The sequence below is a fragment of the Acipenser ruthenus genome, chromosome 44 (assembly GCF_902713425.1).
Source record: "Acipenser ruthenus chromosome 44, fAciRut3.2 maternal haplotype, whole genome shotgun sequence".
NCBI lineage: Eukaryota > Metazoa > Chordata > Actinopteri > Acipenseriformes > Acipenseridae > Acipenser > Acipenser ruthenus.
Genome location: NC_081232.1, coordinates 1,675,651 through 1,700,668, shown reverse-complemented (window position 1 = coordinate 1,700,668; position 25,018 = coordinate 1,675,651). Strand labels below are relative to the sequence as shown.

The following is a 25,018-nucleotide window of genomic DNA, read 5'->3' as shown; positions in this document are numbered from 1 at the left end:
AGGTACCGGGAGTACGACTCTGCACGCCCAGGGGCTGTGCACCGGCAAGCCCTGGTGGAGGGGGGGGGGGGACTACTACCTATAAGTTGTTCTGAGCAGATAGTACTGTAATGGCTACTGTAGCATGTAGGGTCTAGTTGCTGCATTTTTTTTCTCCAAAGTTCTCAGGGAGATATTACTAAGTGGCTTTTTTAATTAAATTAGAATAAATCGAAATATTTAGGCTTTTATTTACATTGTTTGTCATTAATTGATGAAAACATTAAATCTATTAATGTTATAGTTAAGCTTGTGTTGAAAATAAAAACTACTAAAAAAGCCGACATTAATTTACAATGTTCCTAGTTTGTTTCTATTACATTGTGCCAATTTGCACCCTTTTTTTGTGAAAGCACTTTGATTAAAACCGTTTTAGAAAGGTTGTTTTTTTTTTTTTTCATGCATTTCTAGCTTCGTTGCTGTCAATGTATCAAACACTCATAAATTATAATTTAACATTAATAAGAAACGAAGCCAAGTTTTTTGTCTCACTCCAAGAGTGAACAGGAAATTATAAAATGAGAGTAGAATACATTAACATGTAAAAATCAGGTGTGTTCAGAAAATCAAATTTCCTGCAGCTGTTCAATAAATTTATTAATTGTCTTGATTTCAAAACAGTGAAAAGTCAGTTTTATGAGATTTGCATCCAATCAGCTTTTAAAATGCTCAATTAGGAAGTTAATTGCCATTGATTGGTTCTGAATTGTAAAGTTTAATGAATGGCTTAATTGAATCTCTAAGTAAATGCTTTTTTAAGACAATAACTAGTACGAGTTTTTCAGCGCACCCTTACTAAAAATGTAAGTTTTAGAAAAGCTAAAAAAAACTTAAAATATTCAGTGACAAAAGTCTTTCGAAGTCATTGAGACAGATTTCTTGTGGGAAACGCTTGTCATTGAATTGAAGATGCTGAGAGACTTCCAGTAAATTCAGCACAGAGTGTCTTGTAGTTATGGATAAAGTATCCAAGTTTGAGGTTAGAAATGCCAAACTTAAACTGCGAAAAAAAAGTCAATTGTGAAAGATTTGGAGATCCGAGACTGGGGAGAAGTGAGCAGTATCAAAAAGAAAATGATATAATAAAAATAAAAGCCTGCTTCCTGTCTTGTCTGCTCAGGGATGGTGTTCAGCATCAACCTGGGATTGTCGGAGCTGCTCAACAAGGAGGGGAAGAAGGAGGAGCAGAAGAAGTACGCCCTGTTCATCGGGGACTCCGTGCAGGTCAACGAGGTACAAATTAACATTAGACATTATTGTTATTGTTATTATTATTATTATTATTATTATTATTATTATTATTATTATTATTATTAATAATAATTTCTTAGACACCCTTATCCAGGGTGACAATTGTTAGAAGATATCACATTATTTTTTACATACAATTACCCATTTATACAGTGGGGTTTTTACTGGAGCAATCTCAGTAAAGTACCTTGCTCAAGGGTACAGCAGCAGTGTCCCCCCCACCTGGGATTGAACCCACAACCCTCTGGTCAAGAGTCCAGAGCCCTAACCACTACTCCACACTGCTGCCCTATAATTTAGCATATGTATTTTAAAGGGGATATTTTATCAGCCTTATTTTTATTTTTTATTCTTACACGGTTGGCGTCACCTAATCTGAATACTTTTAGTAATTCCCGTGCTACATAATGTGGGTGTAAGTCTCACCCACCTGTCCCTTTTTAATTAGGGTCAGTAGCCTGGCCAGGTAAAAACTTAATTTCCCACAGTTCCTTGCAACCACCCTCTGTTCATCCTCTCTCCCTATTGGCTCATTCAAATATCCACTCCTCCAATCTTGGAGCTCCTTAGAAGCCAGCAGCTGTACTAAAGCTGGCTGATTAGGCCTGGAGGGCGACTCCCTTTCTCTCAGTAATCCATCATAACCTACAGCATTACAAACTAAATCTCCGTGAATCCTTTAGCATCTTTAGATCATTCCAGTGCAGCCATTCTTTTTGAGTTTAGTCTCCATTTTTTCCTGATTCTTTCCAAACTGTTCACCATTCAACTCAGCACTACTGGACAGACTCATCATTTAACATACTCAATTTTTTCAATTCAAAAAAATTTCTAGTAATAAAATAATGACTTTGATTATTGAGGAGTTTGGTGATAAAACGAGTGATCAGGAGATGGTCTATCGGTATGTACGACTATTTTTATTATTTATTTCTTACATAGGTGAAAGCTATAGTGAACGAAAGGGTGGGGCGGGGCTGGAGATGCCTAGTGAGTGCTTTGTTGATATGCAGGGCCTTTTAAACCCGTTTGACTGTGGGGAAAAAAATACTTTAAAACGGCGCGTCTAAAATTAACTGCGCGTGTGAATTAATTAGACCTGACGTGCCTGATGTGCAATTAATAAATGGACTGCAAAGGGTTAAGCTTTTATAGGCTATACCTGAAATATGTAATTGGCCTTTTTGATTTGATTTACACCTTTTTATTGTCTACAATACACCTTTTGGTCCTATAAACGTGAATTAAATGAGGACTAATACAATTTTTGTCCTAACGCGGCTTCATTAATTTTGGTGGTGTTAGAAAAATATTTGTTGCATTTCAGCCTTCGTACTTTTAGTGCAAGATTTCGATCTTATAACGAAAAATAACGCTGATAATATAATTATCTGGAACCAATCACTCAGCTTGAGCCCCGTCCTCCCCCTTCAGTTCCTGTTTGGTAGCACACTATAATAAAGAGCTTAACCCTGAGCTCTGTACTAAACTGGGGATCAGCTCGTCCCCAACTTTGTTCCCCGTCTTTTTTCATTGCAATTGGTAAGAAGTTAGTACGGCGCTGGGGATGATCCTGAGATTGTTACAAGTTAATACGGTACTATCTCAACTCTAGAGGACAATCAAAATAATTGTAATTACCTTATCAGAATTATATTCCCTCCTGCAATGAGCCATGTATTAAAAGGTAGGTGAGCAGAGTGCCAGTTCCAAGAAATAAACTCTGGTAAAGTCAGTATTCATTACTATAAATAAGCATTGAGGTAATCAACAAACACAAAGGAAGAATAGAAATATTGAGAAACGATAACAATTATAGAGCAATGAGACAAGGGGATGAATAAACAATTAGAAGTATGAGAGAATTAAGTTCAGAATTCCTATGAAATATAAACCACATCCAAGAATTACAGAGAAGTAAATCGGTTCAGTTGACCCAAAAGACAGGCCAATTCGAGTCCTTGATTGCCAAATAGGCAATGTCCAAAAAAAACAAAAACTAATGTCCAAAAAGTGTCCCCTGGACTAAAACTGTCCATGCACAGGGCATAATAAAGAAAATAAACTGAGGCTTCTGTGTTGAGGCGCTCGTTGAACCCCACTGTTTCAAACAAAAAAAACACAAAACAAATTAAACAGCCTTTTGTCATGAGGTGCTTGAACACCAATAAAACAAAAAAAAACTGTCCAGAACAAGTGTATATACAAAATCCAGGTGATTAAGGAAAAACCACAGAAATATATCAAGTTTAATGAGTGAATTAATCCAGTGCAAGAAATGAGTAAATTGGCTTGATCTCGCCCAGTGTTCAGGAAGCAGTACAGTAGCAAAGCCACCTGGGTTTGGAAAAATCCTTCCAACAAACGATTTCCAAATGGACAGGTAGCTTGGAGAAATGATCCTTTTAAATCCCAGGGTAAAGCAGGAACAGCTCGGTGAGACAATGGCCAGGAATCCACAGACTTGAATAAATCTCTTAATTCACGAAGGTGAATTTCAAACTCGGCTAAAGAAGTTAATTGTAGAATTCTGATTTATTTGTTTTATATATAGATTTCTTTCCTGAGTTGTCTTTCTAGCAGTAGATTAGAAAATACTTTTTCTAACAAACCCACACAGCAACCACACCCTTCTCTCTCCTCAACACAAAAACTGACTCTCTCTTAAACAGTCAGGTGCCTGTAATAGAAATTGCCAAATGGCTTAATGAGACAAAAATAATCAATTGGATAAAACCAGAACATTGCTACAAGGACACTTAAACAATTAACTAGATAAATAAGAGAACAGATTCAGGAATAATTAATAATGTGTTGTGTGTGGTAAACAGAAGATATGACGATTTGAATAACTTTCAGCATTTACCACGAAACCTCAGAAAAAGTTAAATTTGTAACTTTAAAATGCTTAATAAGCTTTCAATTAAACTTTGATAACCTGGCCAGATTTTCTGCCATCCACAAGTGTAGCAGGCAGCAAACCTATGCTGCAGGGGTGTAGCTAATGCTACAAGGTAGTCTGCAACTTGGTACGCAGCTCTGTACTAAATCTACAAGTTTGTTGCAATTGACCCCTTGTGATGTGATTTAGTTTTTTCTTTTCATTTAGAAACAAAAAAGTATGACCCAAGGTGGTCTCAGATGCCTCTCGTTTAATTGAGACAGCTGCGTATTCTGTATATTTTTACTTCTCCCAATAAAATTATTAAAATGACTTGTTTTACTGTATGGGGGTGTTTTTTGTCATCTTATCTTTTACTTGTTTTGCATGTTATTAATTTTTATGATTTTTATATGTAAAGCGGTTTGAGGCGATTTATTGTGAAAGACGCTATATAAGAAATAGAGTGTGTGTGTATATATATATTTATATATAATGTGTGTGATTGATTTGATGTCGGGATACCAGGCATTGCAGGGATGGGACTGAGACTGCTATTGCACAGCAGTGTCACCCATTCCAGCTTTTAATACAAAGCATGATTATACACAGTGTGTATAGGTAACAAGCTCAGTTTCTTATTAAACTAGTAAAACAAGGAATAGTTCAAACTGCTGTGCATGGGAGTCTTCTTCCCACCCCTGCATTGCTGAGTCTCTAGCATTAGTGACTTTTTGCTCTTTTTTAAATTTACAGGAGGGACCAGCTACTGTGTTGACCCCAGTAAAGAAGAAAATCAAGAACGTCGGGATCTTCCTAAAGGTGAGAGGAGGTTCATGACTGGCTTCTGTTTTTTTTTTTGCCTCATTTGCACTGGCAAAATTCATTGCCCCCCTGTTTAATTTGTGCCTTACGCAGTCTTCTTTCAAATCCAGTTGATCACTGTAGTTCTGTTTTTCATCTATGTTCATAGCTGTGGCAGTAGTGTGTGTATTGCTGATGTGCTCTCTCTCTCTGTGTCTCTGTCTCTGTGCAGAATGAAGATGATGATGAAGATGAGGAGCAGGACAAGGCTGAAGACCTGCTGGGGAAGCCCCGCGCTGCCCTGCTCACTGAGAGGACCCGGGTGAGAGTCAGGCATGAGTCTGGGACATGGGGATATTCACATGTACATGGGGGGCCTCTTCCAGGTCCATTCCTGTGATTCATGTAGAAATGCAGAAGAAACTGGGGTGGGGTATATTTATTGTGGAAAACTAAAACGTGTTTGCACGTACTTCATTTCTCCTGCTGAACTGTAATCTGTAACTTGGTTGAGACCATAGTGCACAGGGGAGGTAAACTATACATATTTTGACCCTCCTACTTTTTTTGCTCAGTTTATACACACTATTTTATTATCCTGTTATGGTTTTGTCATTTTTAAATGGTTTAAAATGTCAAAAAAATGGAGTGTCATTCAGAAGATGCCAGAATTGTGACATTGATGTAAAAAAAGCATGGTAAAATGCACCCTACAATTACAGTGGTTTAACCTGCAGTCCGCACTGCACTATTTACAACAGCTAACGTTGGCAGTGGTGTGATTGCAACAGAAGATGCTGAGCAGTTTGTGGCGACTACGAAAAAATATTTATTATAGGCTAGGTATTTGTTAGTTTAGTCTATTTTTATTCTCTATTCAATTATATCCATGGGGGGGGGGGGGGAGGCAGAGAACCAGACGGTTTTCTTTAAATATTGAAGTTGGTAGGTTCATGTTCCTGTGGAGGCATGAACGGGTTCGAGTTCATCACCAACTAAATAAAATGTTACGCTATTAAGCACTAGTAATAATCAATCTAAAGTAGTGGTATTTTGAAAACCCTTTTTTACTTTAGTGAAGTAGTAGGCTAGAATTTTTTTTTTTCATTAAACTTTATTGAAATTCAGTTTCAGATTGTTTCATATTGACGCTTGTTGTGTACTACTCATTCAATCAAACCAAGTAGGAATTTGCTTAACAAGCTTTTCAAGTCAAGTTAGCTCATGGAATGGTGTGGCAGAGTGGAAACAGATGCAGGGGTGATGCAGTGTGGTAATGAACAGACAGAGAGGTTTAATTCCGGTTTGGAAAGTGATTCTTTATTTTTGTATCCCGGTCTGGTGACCAACAACAATAATAAAACAATACCGGGTTTGCAGACCCAAACGATAACAATAAGCCAACATGTATCCGCCCCACAATAGTACATACATGGTCACCAGTCCTGGGTGAGTGCATTAGTGCTTGTGGTGGGTGATGCAGTTAATTATTTGTGACAGCTTTAGTGCTGGCCCTCGCCGACCGCTCTGGAATCGTGTTAGCCATCTACTGCAGTGTAACGAACAAGACGATTACACACAAACAAACAAAAAACACTCACGATACTGTTTTCACGGTTTACGGGGTCTCTATCAGTCCTTCTCAGTTTCATGCACAAAACCAAAGTGAGGGAACAGATTACAATTCTCCGTCCCCTTTTATGCTGTCACACATGACCCCTTGGTATACTACTGCAACGTCATTTCCATTCCGGGTCAATGCGTTCTTGCAACGGAGTCTCGCCTTCATCCAGACTGGCAGACTTCCTGACCCTGGGAAAGAACTGTCAGACCAGCTTGTCCAAAGAACTCGGTTCTTGCTGCTTAGCACCCTTACAGGTCGGGAGGGAGATTTACAACCAAGAATCATTGTATTTTTGTCACCAAAGGGGTTTGAGTTCTTCTTTAAAAAAAAAAAAAAAAAAAAAAAAGCATGCCAGTTTTCTTCAGGCAGTTCCAATCAAAAATAGTTTATTTAGGAATCAAAATGCAAACAGGAACAAAGCAAATCAAAGGCGATGCATCAGTGATCTCACATACAGGCCTCAGCTGATGGTGTTCTGAGCTGGCATCAGGATAGATGTTATTTACTGAGTCTAGCTAAGCTTTCATGGCATCAGATGTTGGCTTTTTTCTGAGCCGGCAAGGCACAGAGATGTTAGGTTCTGAGCTGGCAGCAGTGTAGATGTTAGTTTCTGAGCTGAGCTCGGAAATCACTTCATACAGCACAGAAATATACAACTAGCTTACGTAATTTCCTTGACCAAATTTGGTGTTATTTCCCTAGCATGGTGTGAGACCAAGTACAATAAAAGTTAACATTTGTGTTTCTTTTTCACTTTACCAATGTCAACAGAAATTACTTTGGTTGCAGTAGCAACAGTTACATTATTGTTGTAAGTTACTTTATTAAGGGCAAACTTTGCCCTGTAACTCAATGGACCATATTTAGAAGCAAACACGAGGCAAAGAGACAATTTCTTAGAGGAATAAGACCTGTTGAAATAGTTTTATTCAGCAAAAAGTCTTTGCATTTGCTTCAGAATGAAGTCTATATATGAGTAAACTAGTGCTTCTGACATGGCAAGTATTTTGAACTGCCTTACTTAAGGAATACTTGCCTTCAAAAGAACAATACTTGTTTAACTAGTTCCTTTAACAAGCAACACCAGCCCAGTTTTGTCGGCTTGCAATTACTAAAACCGTAACTTCCCAAAAGCGAGGTCTGCTTGGTTTCTTGGAGCTTCTAATTGTACAAAAAAATAATAAATTTGCCTGTCTACGCTCGGCAGTTAGTTCCTCAGTTTGCCCCCCACTTTTTAACAGTTAGGCGCCTGTGATTGAGACACAATTCTGTAGATTGTGTTGCATAGTAATACAAATTTTTAGCAACACACAACATGTGATTGTGTAAAAATGTTTTTTTGCAAAAAACGCGTAACCAAATTTCGGGAATTGTTTGCGGACCACCTAGTTTACTCACGGACCACAGGCTGGGAACCACTGCTCTATTACGATACATCATATAAAGAAAACATTGCGATTCATTGACGCACAATGAACTCTAGTGTATACTGCAGAGGCAGTACAGGGCACCTCTGTAATTTGCCAGCTGACTTGAACATGAAACTCATGAAATATCAAACTGAACTAGGAATGGGATGGCCCTTATGCAGTAAAAATAGTACCTGTATAATACTGTCATCGTAGTCTAACGGTGAATTAACCAAATTAGTGAGGAGTTAGCACTACACTTCATTGTCTTGTATTTCACAACAGTCCCAGTCCTTTTTTTAGCAAATCAAATAGATTCAGTAATTTTTTTTTTTTTTTAAAGCTGCTATAGAATTGTGCTGCTAAAATGCTAATTTGAACTCTGGTTAGTTCCGCCAGCTTTGCAATGTCACTTTTAATTTATTATGATTACATTTGTATTGCATTATTATAGAATGAGATGACGGCTGAAGAGAAGAGGCGGGCTCACCAGAGGGAGTTAGCCAATCACGTGAATGAAGAGGCCCGGAGGAGACTGACAGAGCAGAAAGGAGAGCAGCAGATGCAGAAGTGAGTGTGTGACTTCAGGTGAAAGAGACCTTTTGACGTCTTGAAAGCTTGTGATTTTAATTATTGTTCAGTTAGTCCAATAAAAGGTATCCTATCGCCTTCTCTTTGTCTAATAATTGTGTATGAAAGGATTGAGTAAATGGCTGTGTGAATGTCGTTCTTTGTTCCTGACCCGTGTTGCCTCCTCAGAACCCGCAAGTCCAACGTGTCGTATAAAAACCCGTCTCAGATGCCCAAGGAGAAGGAGATCCGTGAGATGAAGATCTTCATCGACAAGAAGTACGAGACGGTTATCATGCCCGTGTTTGGCATCGCCACGCCGTTCCACATCGCGACCATCAAGGTACAACAATCGCCCGCATTCACATCCATCTTTCTGTGCGTCTCGCTTAAAACTTTGTACAGATTCAGGGGATATAGGGGAGGGTGTTTGTCTGGATATCTGTATTTCATGCTTCTATACCCTTTTCACACAGACGAGTTATGAGTGAATTGTCTGTACCATCACTGAGCCGTCATGTTTTATGCGGTCTCTGAACCACCTTGAGAGAATTTTTTTGATGTTTGACAAGCCTACAACTTTAATACACTGCAGTTGGTACCAGACGGCTGAATGAAAATATTAATAATGCCCCACTTAAATGTTTATTTCAATTTTCCACATATATATTGAGAGGGCAAAGCGAGCACAGGAACGTTTACAGTACACTACAATTCTCCAGCACCATTCATTAAAAGATAAGAAATTGATTATATATTATATATAGGGCTCTGGACTCTTGACCGGAGGGTCGTGGGTTCAATCCCAGGTGGGGGGCACTGCTGCTGTACCCTTGAGCACGGTACTTTACCTAGATTGCTCCAGTATAAACCCAACTGTATAAATGGGTAATTATATGTTAAAATAATGTAATTGTATGTAAAAATGTGATATATTGTAACAATTGTAAGTTGCCCTGGATAAGAAATATATATATATATATATATATAAATAAATAGCTTACCCACGTTATTCTGCTTATTTATTTTATTAGTTTTTTTCCCGTTGCCATGAAAACGATTTGTTGACTGACAGGTTTGAATGTTGTACTCGCATGATCTCTTTGGCTGTGTGAAAGGGTTATGACGGTATTATACTGGCATAGGTTGCGCAATTTCATGCTGTGTGAACAGGTATTTTAAAGAATTTTCAATGTCTCTGAGATTTGTGAAAGTGGTATTCTTGCATATATCTGGAGGGATGCTGGGTGGGGGGTGTGTGCGTATTATGCACCTTTCGACGGCACGCATCCAGTTATGAAACCCTGATTTAAAGAAGTTTGTTTTTTCCTCTCATTCAGAACATCAGCATGTCTGTGGAGGGAGATTACACCTACCTGAGAATCAACTTCTACTGTCCGGGCAGCGCGCTGGGGAGGAACGAGGGCAACCTCTTCCCCAACCCAGAGGCCACCTTCGTCAAGGAGATGTAAGAAACACTGCAGTCCACTCCACCGCAGTACACCGCACTGCAGTCCACTCCACCGCAGTACACCGCACTGCAGTCCACTCCACCGCAGTACACCACACTGCAGTCCACTACAGTCCATTGAACTCCACTACAATGCACTGAACTCCACTCCACTATCGATTTTTGATCCCTATGGCTTGTATTATATTAGTAGAAGGGGGATAAAGTGGAGCCGGTTGTACGTACCTATGTCACACTTAACACGTTTCTGCATCTATCTGGAGGGCTGCTTCGCCAATTGTCATGAAACTTGGTATTAATATATAGCTGAAGTTCAAATTCTGGGGATATATGGAGGTGCCTCTCTGTTCCGCGGTGTCACAGATTGAAGTATATTTAATATACTTTTACCATGAAATGCCTAATTCTTCATCCTGATGGCTCTTTTTTAATTTACAGTGGTGGGTGTATGTGTTGCTGACACTTGTTTTGCGAGCTTCAACTAAACCAGAGTTTGTTAATCGATTTCCAAGCATCGCTGACGGTCTGGCGTTTTTATTTTCCTCTGTCCTCCAGCACGTACCGCGCCTCGAATCTGAAGACCCCGGGGGACCCCTCGGTGCCGGCGACTAACCTTCAGAACGCTTTCCGCATCATCAAGGAGGTGCAGAAAAGGTACAAGACCAGGGAGGCGGAGGAGAAGGAGAAGGAGGGCATCGTGAAGCAGGACTCCCTTGTGGTGCACATGAACCGCAGCAACCCCAAACTCAAGGACCTCTACATCCGACCCAACATCGCCCAGAAGAGGATGCAGGGCTCCCTGGAGGCACACTCCAATGGTAAGGAGGCAGGGAAGTGGGAGGGGGGAGAGGCACGGGGCACAAACACTGTCCATCTGACCCAGCATCTCCCAGAAGAGGATGCAGGGCTCCCTAGAGGCACTCGCCAACAGTGAGGGGGGAGGGGCACAAGCACTGTCCATCCGAACCAACATCTCGCAGAAGAGGATTCTTGGGTTTTTGCTTTTTTTTTTTTAATAGAATCTGTGGAGAACAGCAAGCCACACAAACCCAAGCAGTTGTTCCTTCACTTGTTTTATTTGGAATGGTAAATTAGCCCAGTCTATACTGCCCAAAATATTTAGTTGGTTGTATTTAACCTTTTTTTAGGTTGAATAGCAGGAGTCTGATACCACTAAAAACTGTGATATTTAATGGGGGTTTTATTGTATTTGGCTTGACAGCTGTAATAAGTGTGTGTTTTGTCTCTGCTCAGGTTTCCGGTTCACGTCGGTGCGCGGTGACAAAGTGGATATCCTGTACAACAACATCAAGCACTCCCTGTTCCAGCCCTGCGATGGAGAAATGATCATCGTGCTGCACTTCCACCTCAAGGTGCCTCCATAACACTCACTGTCCAGCAGAATCCAAGTCATTGACACACTCCTTCTCCAGCAGCACTCTCACTGTCCAAATCATTAACACTCTCCCTCTCCAGCAGCACTCTCACTGTCCAAATCATTAACACTCTCCCTCTCCAGCAGCACCGAGCAGCCTTCCGCAGTCCATCCAAATCACGTGACATCTACTCTACACATACATGGGGAGAGAAGGGGAGCTGGCAAAATTGTCACATGATAAAAATGGAATGAGGAAGGCTGTTCAGTGCCTGGCACTTAGGATTCTCCAGACAAGTGCAAAGCAGCTCCAAGCCGGGTAAACGTTAAAAAAAGAGAAAAATAAGTTAATATTGGAGCAACAGGACCATTCACTTTGTGCAAACATCATACAATAGTAAGGGAGGTAAAAAAAATAAAATACAAAAAAAAGCTATTCCTCACACTTCAGTCAGTTGAGTGCGCTTCAGTTTTGAAAAGAGAGTAGATTACTATGCACTGCAACTATTTTGATGGTGTTTGATGATTTTTATGGTATAGTTAGTTGAATCTAGAGCTGGAAGGATAGACTCTTTGACCTGGACTTGCCCACAAAGTGTAATGCTTTCACTCTTTTCTCCCCTGCCCCCCTCTCTGCGGTCAGAACGCCATCATGTTTGGTAAGAAGAGGCACACGGACGTGCAGTTCTACACTGAAGTGGGGGAGATCACCACTGACCTGGGCAAGCACCAGCACATGCACGACCGAGATGACCTCTACGCAGAGCAGGTCAGTGGGTTCACCAGTTACACTACACTGTCTCTTACATTGCAGTGAGATACTGTGGACACTACACCTGTCTTCTACATTGAAATGAAATACTGTGGACAGTTGACTGTCCCTAACATGTACAGTTCACCCCGTCTGTTATGATATAAGCTATTAGGGCCATATTTTCATAGCATTTCCACTTTTAACTACAGTATCTTTTGGGGGGGGGGGGGGGATCCATCTTAATATTTACAAACTGAGGAACAAACCCCTGAGGTACTGAAAGAGGACTTGGTAGTTTGTTTTTTGTCAAATAAACAGACGTTTTACCTCTAAAATATATAGGAGTTAACGACTGGAGTAAACGCTTTGAAAATCTGCTCTCATGTACAGTTGACAGTCCCTAACGTGGTACAGTTAACCCTGTTGCTTATGTTACAATTTAAGTTACTATGTACAGTTCACCTTTGCGGGACAAGTGTCTTCTTGTTTCACACTTTGGGTTTGGGTTTGTTTGTCAGATGGAGCGAGAGATGAGACACAAGCTGAAGACGGCCTTCAAGAACTTCATTGAGAAGGTGGAGGCCCTGACGAAAGAGGAGCTGGAATTCGAGCTGCCTTTCAGAGACCTGGGGTGAGGAACATGGGAGCAGGGAGGAAGCTAATACTGAGCTTGTTCGTTTTATTAATAGGGTTATAACAAAACAAACTAAAGAGCTTAGTCTGGTGTTTCTGTGTAGTCTGAACTTTTTCAGTGAGAATGTGTGCATGAAAGCAGTAACACTCACACTGCAGGATGTTCAAATACGATCCAATATCAGCACTCCTAGGGGGTGCTGTTGAGTCCGAGGCAAAGCCAAGTTAAACAGACCAGGCCTGTTGATTCTGGACCATATTTGAACACCCTGGAATGGAATTAGGCATTTTGGGAATGGAATTTTGCAATGTTGTCTCTCTCCTCGCAACTCCGTTTTCTGCATTTTTTTTTTTTGTTTTGTTTTTTCACTTCACCCAGCCAAGTTGAGTTAATTCATGTGACTTCACTCAGCATGTCGTCTCTGCTGAAACTCAACATGGTGGCTGCACCAACAAAAGCCCTGTGCTTAAAAGGGGGTGGGGGTGGGGGGTGCTGTCCTGTACTAAGCTAAATTAATTGTGTATTTAATTTTTAGTTTTGCTTCTTTCCACTCTACTGGCATTTAATAAAGCTAGAATTAACAATGTTAAACCGTGACTGTTTAATTAAATTGTATTTGACAATGAAGAAACAAGCTCCAAAGCTATTTCTAGGTATACATTCCTTAAAGGAAATTGATCACTTTACTGTGTAAAAGATGTAGTCGCTACACTACACACAAGTGTCTGTCTGGAGACGCACCTTGTTAAAGGCAGAATTAGCAAAGAAACAATTGGGAGGATTCATTGTGCTCTTACACTAGAAGGGGCGCTATTTAAATTACAATCTGGTGATACACAGCAGTGAACCTTTGTAGCAACAAGCCAGTCAACACGCTTTTTTTTTTTAAATCAAAATGTTTCATATTTTATCTTATTTATTGTAATACCAGTAAAATGCTAAACTTCAATTGTGGAGTGCTGTAACTATGATTACTCTCGCATGACATTGCAGGACTGTTACTAAACTGTTATTTTGTATTATTGTAAAGCCAGCAATAAGCTAAACATGTATTTTTAAAACACCTTTATTTGTAGAGTGAACTACAGTGGTAGCGGAAGACTGTAAACACGATTCTCTCAACACTGCTGGACATGTTTTTATAATAAAGTTTTCCTGCATTTTAATGCCAGCAATGAACCAAGTGATGTTTATAAACATTGACATGAAAGTGTCTCCAGGTGCTTTACTTGGTTTTACAGCAACAAGTTTGATTGAAAATCTTGGCTTTAAAAAAAAAAGTGGTAACATTTATTAACGTGCTTATTTTAACATTATATTTATGCATTAACAACTGCTGCTGCAGAGTCACTTTACCCGAATGACGGAGCACAAGGAGGTTGCTCAGGGTCACAAACAGTGAGTCAGCGCCTGGGATTGAACCCAGAACCTCCTGGTAACAAGCCCCTTTAAGTACTGGACCACCAGGCCTCCATTCAAGGGTACTTTTACAGACCCTGAAGCTGCGAAGCTCACATTACCTGATTCCTATTTGTAAGGAGTCAGTCTTGAGATTAGTGCAAATTGGGGTCTCTGAGAACTTTCACAAAAATTCTGCTGCTGCTTGTCTGTCTGTGTGCAGGTTCAGTGGAGCCCCCTACAGGAGTACTTGCTTACTGCAGCCCACCAGCAGTGCACTGTGCAACGTTACTGAGTGGGTAAGTTACGTGAAATGCTTTTCATTAAAAATAAATAAATAAAAAATTATTGCTTGTAATTATGCTTTGTTTCAATACAAATGCAGACAGAAGTTTTTTTTGTTTTAGTTTGTAAAATGAGTTCAGTTTCCTACTTGCCCTCTATCCATTGTAGTGATGCTAGATGAGGTAGAGCTGATGTACTCAGTTATACCATGTCTGTGTGTGTGTCTCCTATTAGGACATGTTTGTTGGGTTTCTCCTCGGTAATGCTGTGCATGTCCTGTATGTGTCTCTGCTCTATAAAGACTGCTCTTCCCTCTCCTCAGCCCCCCTTTGTGGTTACATTAGACGAGGTGGAGCTCATTCACTTTGAGAGGGTGCAGTTCCACTTGAAGAATTTTGATGTTGTGATCGTGTACAAGGACTACAGCAAGAAGGTGACGATGATCAACGCTGTGCCCGTCAACTCCCTGGATCCCATCAAGGAGTGGCTCAAGTGAGTGCCAACAGACGCACACAGGGTCATTACACAGCCCTCAGCACTGTTATACTGATGCTTTTAAAAAGTTATTTACCTCCGTTAGTCTGAAATAATCCCTGCAGTCCACTGGAAGAGTTTGAGAGCAGGGCTCGAGCAGCCCTGTGTTTCATCAATTGTTTCATCAGTGAGCGATTTCTTGGAACATTTTATTTAGATATAAATGAATTTTTGGTCTTTCGAATACAACTCACAGAATGGGTTAAACATTAAGTCAGATTCTGGTTAAATTCCTAGTTACAGTAAATTGAAAGATCTTTCTGGTGACCTTTGTCCTTGCTAGGGCAAGGCTCCAAGACAATCTGAAATGGGTGTTGGCCTCTCCTTTGTCCAGTTCTAACATGAAAGGCATTTGCCATTTAGGGTGGATCATTGTTTTTGTGTTAGAAGTGCCAACACATTGTTAAACATATTTACAGACTAGATATAAAACAGGTTTTCTTAGGAGGGTTATTAAAACTAGCTACTTCAAAGAGAAACTGGATTGAACCAGATGCTTGGAAGCTAGGGTTAGGACAATGGACAATTAACCAAGTTGATAAGAGATTTGTATCTGTCTGATTTAAAGAAAAATCACAATGTCACTGAAAGACTGCATTTAAACCGAGAATACTGAAATGTTCTTTTTATTACTCTGATCCATGCTTGGAAAGAGGATACCTGCAAACTGTTGTCACTATGTAACCTTTAAGATGTCTGGTTGCACCTTTGCAACTCAGAACTTTTATCTTCAATAAACTACACTTATCTGGACTCAAACAAGAAGCCAGCAACTTCTCTTTCGCTTCTTCTTTTATTGCTTATCACAACAGCGATGGTTTTAGAACAGGTGTCAATAGTGTCATCTCTCAGCCGTGCTTTATTTGCTGTTCCATTACTGAGTAAATAACAAAACTTCTGACCTCCATAGTAAACAATGGGATAGCCGTGTCTGATTACATCAGTACATCAAACTATAAGAATAAGTAAGTTCAAGGATTGAATGTATTTACGGGGCAGTTTCAAACTTTTATATTTTGAAGTGATGTAGTATTTCTAAATTTATTACAGAGTGTATTTTGTTTTAAATATCTACGGTATGTCAAGATCAACGCTATTAGACGTAACAGATACATTTTGAAGATGGAGAAAGACTTCTAGTGGAAACGGTTATTAATTCTAAATGATCAAATTCAATGGACATTAGGAAGACTACAATCTGATTTAGTTAGTCATTGAGTGAAGTTTATGTTTCTGACTTGTTGCTTTGGCGGTGTCCCCCCCCCCCCCCCCCCCCCCCCAGCTCCTGTGACATCAAGTACACTGAAGGGGTGCAGTCCCTGAACTGGACCAAGATCATGAAGACCATCGTGGACGACCCCGAGGGCTTCTTCGAGCAGGGGGGCTGGTCTTTCCTGGACCCTGAGGGAGAGGTGAGAAACGAACAACACTGTTAATATAGACCTTCATACCACAGTGTCCCAGACAGAACAGGTAAATGCTACGGCATACTAGATGCAGTAATAATAATAAACATCAGTAAAACGAGGGATGATAAACTGAAAGTAGGTTCGAATTTGTTATACTGAGGGTTTTTTTTATACGTTTGCTGTCATTGAAGTTCTTACTGCAATTACTCAAAACGCCAGTTTTTGTTGTGCTTTTTTGTTCTGTTTGTTCAGGTACTTTTGACCGCGTTCAGGAGCTGGTCTTTTAGATTTAGTTGCAGTGTATTTATAGAGAAAGCCTTCAGCGGTGTGCTGCTGTGCTCAGACATGTTCCTGTGTCTCCTTCCAGGGCAGCGGAGCTGAGAACCAGGACTCTGAGTCGGAGGTAGAGGACGAGACCTTCAACCCTTCAGACGAGGAGGAGGAAGAGGAGGAGGAGGACAGTGATGAGGACTACGACTCTGAGACGGAGGATAGCAGTGAGAGGGGCGGGGCACGGAGGGGAGAGAATGATTGGACTTGGAGACAGAAACTTAGGGGGAATCATGTTTAGGTGGCACTGTAATATCAAACTATGGCTGTGTCTAAATCAGATGTTCATAAATCATTTTGCTGCGATACTTGACTTTGCTGCCACTGCTACTTGGGGTGGGTGTCTTTTGAAGCCCTGCTTGGGGTGGGTGTGTTTGGAAGCCCTGCTTGGGGTGGGTGTGTTTGGAAGCCCTGCTTGGGGTGGGTGTGTTTGAAGCCCTGCTTGGGGTGGGTGTGTTTGGAAGCCCTGCTTGGGGTGGGTGTGTTTGAAGCCCTGCTTGGGGTGGGTGTGTTTTGAAGCCCTGCTTGGTTTTCCATTGCATGACTCTTGCTTGTTTCTTCCAGATTACAGCGAGTCTCTGGCCAGTGATGAGGAGAGTGGTAAAGATTGGGATGAGCTGGAAGAGGAGGCCAGGAAAGGTGCGTCTGCTCTGCTGTTTGAGGACACGGTTGGGTATCGCTCTGCTAAAACCCAGTTTAATTATATGTATATTTTGTCAATAACCTCTTTTTAAACAATTAGGATTAAAAGAGGTTATTGCATATATATATATATATGTGTGTGTGTATATATATATATATATATATATATATATATATATATATATATATATATATATATATATATATATATATATATATATAAAAAAATATAACAATAATAAATAAATAAAAGCAATAACCTCTTTTTAATCCTAATCGTTTAAAAGAGGTTACTATTGCTAAAGGGACCTCAACTAGTTATTAATTTAGTTTTCCTTGTCTGTATAAACACTTTGGAATTGGCATTTTTGGAGTTTTGCAAAAAATTGCTGAAATAAATAATTGTAGACATCCATTTCTTGTAATTTCTTGTAACCGACCCGGTACCATCCTGTTACTGGCCAGGGCTTGCATCCCCTGTCTGGTACAAAGCCGGTCTTGAACAGCCCCGTTGCTATCTTTAAGCAGACCTGAGGCAGCATCTACACAGTGTTCCTGTACACAGCATTGCTACTTGCATAATGCCTCGGTTTTATCCCTGCGAGACATGCAAGGCCAGTCTGCCTGTTGAGGACAAACACAGCAGATGCTCTTCCTGCCTGGGGCCAAAGCATGCAAAGGAGGCACTCGTGAACCGCAGTTTCTGTGAGTTTTGTGCCAGTTTCTGCAAGTGCAGCTCACTCCTGCACAGCGCTTTTCCCCATCACCCTCTGTTAGAGGTGGCTGCGTCCTCCCCCCATGACTCTGTGCCAAGGGGGAGCGGACGACGCACCCAGGAGTGACCCACGCAGGAAGCCGTCCTCGTGGTCTTCCTCGTCCTCCTCTGCCTCTTCTCCGAGGAAGAGTTGCCGTTCCATGCTGTCGGTGGACTTGGAGCTGATGGAGAACTGCTGCCCATAGCTTTTCCACCAAGGAACTGTGTTGCGGCTTGGTTGTACAGTGGAAGAGAAGCATTTGCCTCCCAGGAATCGACCCACTGTCCCCTTCTGGCTCCATAATAAGAGGTGAATGGGGAAAATCACAGGCCCGGGCCAAGGTGCTCCTAGTAGCCCCTGATTGACACAGGAGACTGATATTATACCGATGCAGCTCCTAAGCGGCCAGGCGTGTCGACTGCCTGAGCACCGTGACCTGCTCAGTCAGGCATGGGGGTCCTAATGGCATACCGACCCGTCGAACCTGCAGCTCTGGGTCTGGCTCCTGAACGGCTGCATTTGAACAGTCTAGGTCTGTCCAATAGGGTGATTTGTCACCTTAAAAAATGGCAGACCACCGTCCACGCGTTCCCAGTATGATTACAAGTGGAGCATCTTTGTGCCTCGTGGGTTTGACCCCACGACTTGTCCCATGGCAGTGATGATGCAATTTTTGCAGGGCCTGTTTGGTGAGGGGAAATCCCCCTCTACATTTAAAGGTCTATCTGGCAGCCATTTAGCTTGCCATGTCAAAATTGCCTCGATCTCCCCAGGAGCTCACCATCCTCCTGTCAGGTCATTTTTTGAAAGAGGTTTGGCTGCCTAATGGAGCAAGCCCCATCCCATAAGTGAAAAACGAAAGAAAACAGCACAAATAAGTTTTAACTTGGGACTTTGTTTTGTATTAAAATACAGAATTAAGACCTGAAGTATGAACCTCCTGACTGAACGCAAACCCTGATAACATGCAACATCCTGGTAACTCGTGAAACAGTAGAAATACATGTACGTACCTGTTGGTGTGCAAGGGATGTTCTGCCAGTTGAAACCTGTGAGAGAAAAGCATACTTGGTTAAAAGGATATACTGAATGCTATAGGCAGTTATCGCCCTGAAAAGGTGCACATTTTCAGAGAGATGTTAACGGCGATAAGTATTAATTAGGACGCTGTATGGTCCAGTGGTTAAAGATAAGGGCTTGTACATAAGAACGTTTACAAATGAGAGGAGGCAATTCGGCCCATCTAGCTCGTTTGGTTGTTAGTAGCTTATTGATCACAGAATCTCATCCAGCAGCTTCTTGATGGGTCCCAGGTTGTAACCAGGAGGCCCCTGGTTCATATGCCAGCTTAGCCACTGACTGACTCACTGTGTGACCCTGAGCAAGTCGCTTGACCTCCTTGTCTTTCGGGTGAGACGTTGCGAGTGACTCTGCAGCTGATGCATAGTTCACACTAGTCTCTGTAAGTCGCCTTGGATAAAGGTGTCTGCTAAATAAACAAATAATAATAATGATCCAAAGTTTTGTTATGTTGTGATCCTAGTATTTTCTGTTATGAGGACTGTAAATGTACAATGTCCCCTTTTCTACAGTTCATTTAAGTTAAATTTGAGTTTGCACTTGCATGTAAAGGCATATTTTAACGACGGTAATGATATTACTTTATGAATGTGTAATTTGTCACTCTTATTGTGTAGGAACCGCAATGCCAGGAATTTAGAAAAAAAAGTCTGCTTTTATACTGTTTCTGCCTGAAATAATATACTAATCTTTCTGAAATAGATAATGGTATAATTCATCTACAACAGAAGATGCACACAGAATATATTGCAGGATAAGTAATCTGTAAATTAAAAAAATAACTGGGATACTTAATATTTATTAATACCTATCATTTAAGGTTTATATTACAGTACATGGAAGAAGGGTACAAAGCTTTCAGTATTTTCAGCTGCTTTGTTTGATGAATTGCTTATTTTTTACCAGTTTATTTAAGGCTTGTTTTGTATTCATAAATGTATTGTGTACCGGCTGCGCATTATGAGTACCTGCACTTTTTTGTTGAATTTGTGACTGCAGCTGATGCATAGTACACACAGCCTAGTTTCTGTAAGTTGCCTTGGATAAAGCCGTCTGCTAAATAAACAAATAATAAAAGTAGGCTACAGCAGTAATAAAATATTATTTCATTTCTCTATACTTGTAATTTTAAACTATTCTAGATAGGCTTGAAGAATAAGTGTAGCGTAGCTATTTTATGAAGAAAAATAACTTTTGGAAAAACCTTGTAAAGTTTTAAATAGTTTGTAGCATCGAGTCCTGTGCGGCGTCATCTTTGTGTGGGACATCATTGTCCAGTGAACCGCCATTTCAGAAGAGGGAATTAATTGTTAAGCTCTCTTTTACCTTAATTCAAGTAAACCGTGCAACTACATTTGATACCTTATGTCCCCTATTTTCAGGCTAGTTGGGACTAGGCTAAGGGAAAGGGGGGTACTTATTGGGTTTGAAATAAATATTAAGAGTTTTAAGGGATTTTGTTTTTGAAATTGATTTAACATGTTATTTCTGAGTGATGATTTCTGTGTATTTGTGCTGGTTTGAGTTAACATGTACATGCCTGAAGTTATTAGTTGATTTTTGGTTTAATTCATGGGAGGAGCTACCTGAACAGGTATAAAAGCCAGAGCATGGAGAGGTGGTTTTGCTACTGAAACCTGTAAGTAAAATTTGATTTGCGCCAGGTTGTTTCTGCAGGCATTAGGATGTTTTCTTTTGTAAATAGTTATAGTATTTGAAGTTCATCTTTTGTTTGTTCACCGATTTTTATTTGCTTGATAATACAGCAGGCAGGAACTTCTGTTCCTGTCTGCTACCTGCGTACACCTAACATCAGACCATGGGCCATCACCACAGGCTTCGGCCGCCTGTGAAGGACATTGTTCTTCACTGGAGGTTAGGCGTGGTGCTCAGTGCACTCCTTGAAGCCTCCATATGAGCCCATGCATTCAGCTGAGCTAAAATATTTAGGCCAAGACAAAGGTTATGCTCCGTACCAATCCTGCTTTTTGTCAAGGACAATCTCAGCATTCCATGTCAACCAGTCTTGAATTGGAGGCTTCCTTCCACCTCCTTTCCAGTCTAAGAGGGAGCTGCAGCTCCATACGCTCTGCCCAGTGCGAGCCCTAGCGTACTACGTTGACAGGATGAAAAGTTGGAGGCAGTTGGAACAAAGTTTCTGCTCTGGGACAAAGTCCCATGGTCAAACCCTGTCTAAGTAGAGGCTGTCCAAATGGATAGCAGACAGGACTGCCTATGAGCTGGCCAACATGCCCCCTCCAGAAAGCTCACTACCCATTCCTCCAGGGGCATGGCAACTTCGTGGACATTTGCAGTGCAGTGCTATGGGCTGCTCCTCATACCTTTACTGGGTTCCACAGACTTGGGTCATGGATACTCAAAACCCTGGTTTTGGAACTAGAGTGTTAAGGGCGGCTTCTCAGTCGACCCTTACAACACAGGCATAGAGGCGAGTCTCTCCCTCAGTTTTTTTTAGCCCTAGCTACTTGTTACTGGGGTTCCAAGTGATAACGTACAAGGCAGCCTCGGCTTAGCCTTGTAGCATTCCAGTCGTGCAGCAATCTTGCCTTTTGTGACGGCTTAGGTATGCTGACCCATTTGGTTATGGTTACATTTTATACTTGAAAGGGAATCTTACATTATTATCATAACCGTGGCTCCCTGAAATAAAAATGTAACCATTTAACCTTCAAGGTCGCTGCGTCCATCAGTGCAGCAGGCTCTGCAAGCAGCTTTGATATATTTGATTCAGTTTGAGTCTTTAGGATGAAATTACCCATTTGGTAATGGCTACAGTTCTATTTCAGGGAACCAGGGTTATGATAATAAACTAACATTTCTTGTGGTCTGTATGTGTTGACTGTGCTGTTTAGTTTCGTGTGTGTGTGTGTGTGTCTCCATGTTAACTCTGTCCTCTCCCCTCAGCGGACCGGGAGAGCCGCTATGAGGAGGTGGTGGAGGAGCCTGCCAGTCGCAAGAGGAAAGGCCATTCTGCACCCTCATCCTCCAGCAAGAAGAGGAAGAAATAGAGATGCAGCCCAGGGTTCAGTCCACCTTCAATTCACATTCACACCAGATTTATATGAAAACGCAATCCTGGATTCGATCCACATTCAAACCAGATCCAAACCCATCACGGACACAGCCGCCTGTCCAGTTAATATTTTTCTGTTTTTCACAACCGACTGAAAAACAAAAACTACAACAAGAAGCGACACTTTTCCTGCCCCGACAGCGCTTTCCCTGTACAGAATGAGAGTGGAGGAGGACAGAGGGCACCGCTCTCACAATAAATACATAAATAACAAGAACAATGATGGGAAAGACAGGAAAAACTATTTTAGTATTGCTGCATATTCTGCTGTATTTGGATGTTTTATAGGTATGGACTAAAAGTTCCTGCCTGTGCCTTGATCAGTGTAATTAGCTTTCACATTTTTTGTTGATGAATGAATGCATTAGGAAGGAGGAAATGTTCATATAATACACAACTAAATCTTTTTTTGTTTGTTTTGATGTACATTTAGCTCTAGCCCTGCTTTCTCCGTTTTGTAACTCTTCCTACTGTGTGTGTTATAAAAACTTGTGACTAATGAAGGCATTGGCTGAAGCGCTTGCTCGATTTCACGACCAAGGTGAGTTTGAGTTGTTGGGGTGTTTTTTTTTTTTTTTAAATATACAGAAGTAATGGACGGGGGAGAATTAACCTACAATGTGTCTTGCACACAGATATTATACTATCAACTGTTACTTTTTTTTTTTTTTATATATATATATATAAGATAAATGTTTTTCTCCTTGTTCTCTTGTGCTCTGGGGATGAGACTTGTGGGTCTGTTTTTGATGTTTTCTGCAGATAAATCTTGATATTTGGGAGTTTTCCCTCCCTGCCTGCGCCTCTGTCTCTCGCAAGAGAAACTTGTGTTTTTTTTCTTGATTTTTGTTTTCTCTCTTGAAACAAACTAAGATTTGAATAAATTCAGAAAATCTTTTTACACAACAGACTCAAGATATTCTGGTATCTGTTTTCTAAATCTACTACCCTGCCCCTGTTGCTAAAATCCATGCTTGTTCTGTCTAATTTGTGTAAGTCAGTAGCATTTATACTGTATTTTTAAAGAGGCCTTGTAAAGTACACAGTCTAAAATTGCTGAGGCAAAGAACCTTAATAGTCATTTTAAACCTTTGCGGTCCATTTATTCAGTGCGTCAGGTCCAGTTTATTTTAGACGCGCTGTTTAAAAGTTTTTTTTCACAGTAAAACAGGTTTAAAAGGCCCTGCATATCAACGGGACACTCGGTACTGCATCTCTATCCCTGCCCCACCCCTTGTTCGCTATATTTCACATACCTTTTCATAGTCCTGCATACCAATTTTAAATCCTCTCCTGATCACTCGTTTTATCATCAAACTCCTCAATAATTTGATCCAGTCATTATTTTATTACTATAACATCTCAAAAAGCTCTGCAAATGTCTGTGATGTTCTTTGAGCGCTGGATGCAGAAGCAGCTATCTTGTTTGTTTATGGCTGTGTGATCTCTGTGGTTCTGGGGCTATGTGTATTGCACATATCCGCCCCCTTTTTGAATTTTCTTTTTTTGGCTTCTCTGCTTTGGCTTCGGTCTCACTCGGCCATTGAATGAATGGTTTCATCGGCTTTTTCCGGAGAAAAAATGACTAGAGACCTGTTTTTTACGTCTTTTTGATGTCGGACTGGGTCCAATATAGGACCTCAAAGGGTTAAAGGATCTTGATAAGCTGTCCGTGTGGTTCTAAGAGGACTCTTTTTGTCTTGTTACGAGGACGTTCCCAGCTCAGCCACTGGCTCACTATGTGACCCTGAGCAAGTCACTTAACCTCCTTGTGCTCCCTCCTTCGGGTTAGACATAAAACTGAGGTCCTATTGTAAGTGACTGGAAGATGTGATTTGCATAGTTACAGTTCACCCCCTAGTCTCTAAGTCGCTTTGTATAAAAGCGTCTGCTGAAAGATTAATAAAGAGTACCCCCTACTACAGGCTACAGGAGGTTAAATATGATTCATAGTATGGAACTTCGGACCCTTAGTCCGTTAAATTAATTTTTTATATAAATTGTGAGTTTTACATATACAGGTATTTCATCTAATTGCTTCTCTTGTGATTTCAGGAAAACTGGGAAGTTTACAAATACGAAACTCAGTCAAAGGCAGATGTTTTCAGTGTCAAATAGTTTCTTCATTCAGCAAATTCAGTTCAGAAATGTCTTCGCAGCAAAACAGACACTTCCAAAGAGATCTCTTAGCATAACAAAAATCTTTAATCTTAACTTTCCTCCAACGGTGTTGTTCTGTAAACATTGTGCTCTTTGTTCTGTAAACATTGTGCTCGTTCTGCTCTCATTCCAAATGAGCTGCATTTGTTTAGATGCCAATACTGATTAGCCAGTCTGCCAGTGTGCATTGAAAAAAAAAAAAAATATGTGTGTGTGTGTATATAAATGTGTGCGTGTGACTGTTGGGTTACATATTTCTCTTTAGGTTGGAAGTGTGTCCAGAACTTCAGAAAACACACAATCATACACTTGCTGCAATGTATGAGCGCTGTAATGTATGTGTGTGTGACTGTCTCGTGTGCGAGTGTGACAGCGCTCAGGCTGGGGGGCTGTCTGGATTTCAGGGTAGAGGGATGGTTGGTTAGTGTGTGAGTGACTGTCTCGTGTGTGAGTGTGACAGCGCTCAGGCTGGGGGTCTGTCTGGATTTCAGGGTAGAGGGATGGTTGGTTAGTGTGTGA

At 40.9% G+C, this 25,018-nt stretch overlaps 1 protein-coding gene across 1 annotated transcript in view; it reads left to right on the top strand.

The window, feature by feature from the left end:
• Positions 1 to 23,249, top strand: part of supt16h (SPT16 homolog, facilitates chromatin remodeling subunit) — a 38,080-nt gene extending 14,831 nt beyond the window's left edge. The window contains exons 10-25 of the mRNA XM_033997932.3: positions 1,160 to 1,272; positions 4,928 to 4,993; positions 5,208 to 5,297; positions 8,463 to 8,578; positions 8,768 to 8,921; positions 9,919 to 10,046; positions 10,605 to 10,867; positions 11,304 to 11,422; positions 12,068 to 12,193; positions 12,697 to 12,809; positions 14,434 to 14,509; positions 14,818 to 14,987; positions 16,312 to 16,441; positions 16,806 to 16,935; positions 17,333 to 17,407; positions 22,171 to 23,249. Coding sequence (XP_033853823.1) covers positions 1,160 to 1,272; positions 4,928 to 4,993; positions 5,208 to 5,297; positions 8,463 to 8,578; positions 8,768 to 8,921; positions 9,919 to 10,046; positions 10,605 to 10,867; positions 11,304 to 11,422; positions 12,068 to 12,193; positions 12,697 to 12,809; positions 14,434 to 14,509; positions 14,818 to 14,987; positions 16,312 to 16,441; positions 16,806 to 16,935; positions 17,333 to 17,407; positions 22,171 to 22,274 — 1,973 coding nt within the window. The 3' untranslated portion in view covers positions 22,275 to 23,249. The remainder of the gene's footprint in view (positions 1 to 1,159; positions 1,273 to 4,927; positions 4,994 to 5,207; positions 5,298 to 8,462; positions 8,579 to 8,767; positions 8,922 to 9,918; positions 10,047 to 10,604; positions 10,868 to 11,303; positions 11,423 to 12,067; positions 12,194 to 12,696; positions 12,810 to 14,433; positions 14,510 to 14,817; positions 14,988 to 16,311; positions 16,442 to 16,805; positions 16,936 to 17,332; positions 17,408 to 22,170) is intronic.
• The last annotated feature ends 1,769 nt before the right edge of the window (positions 23,250 to 25,018 follow it).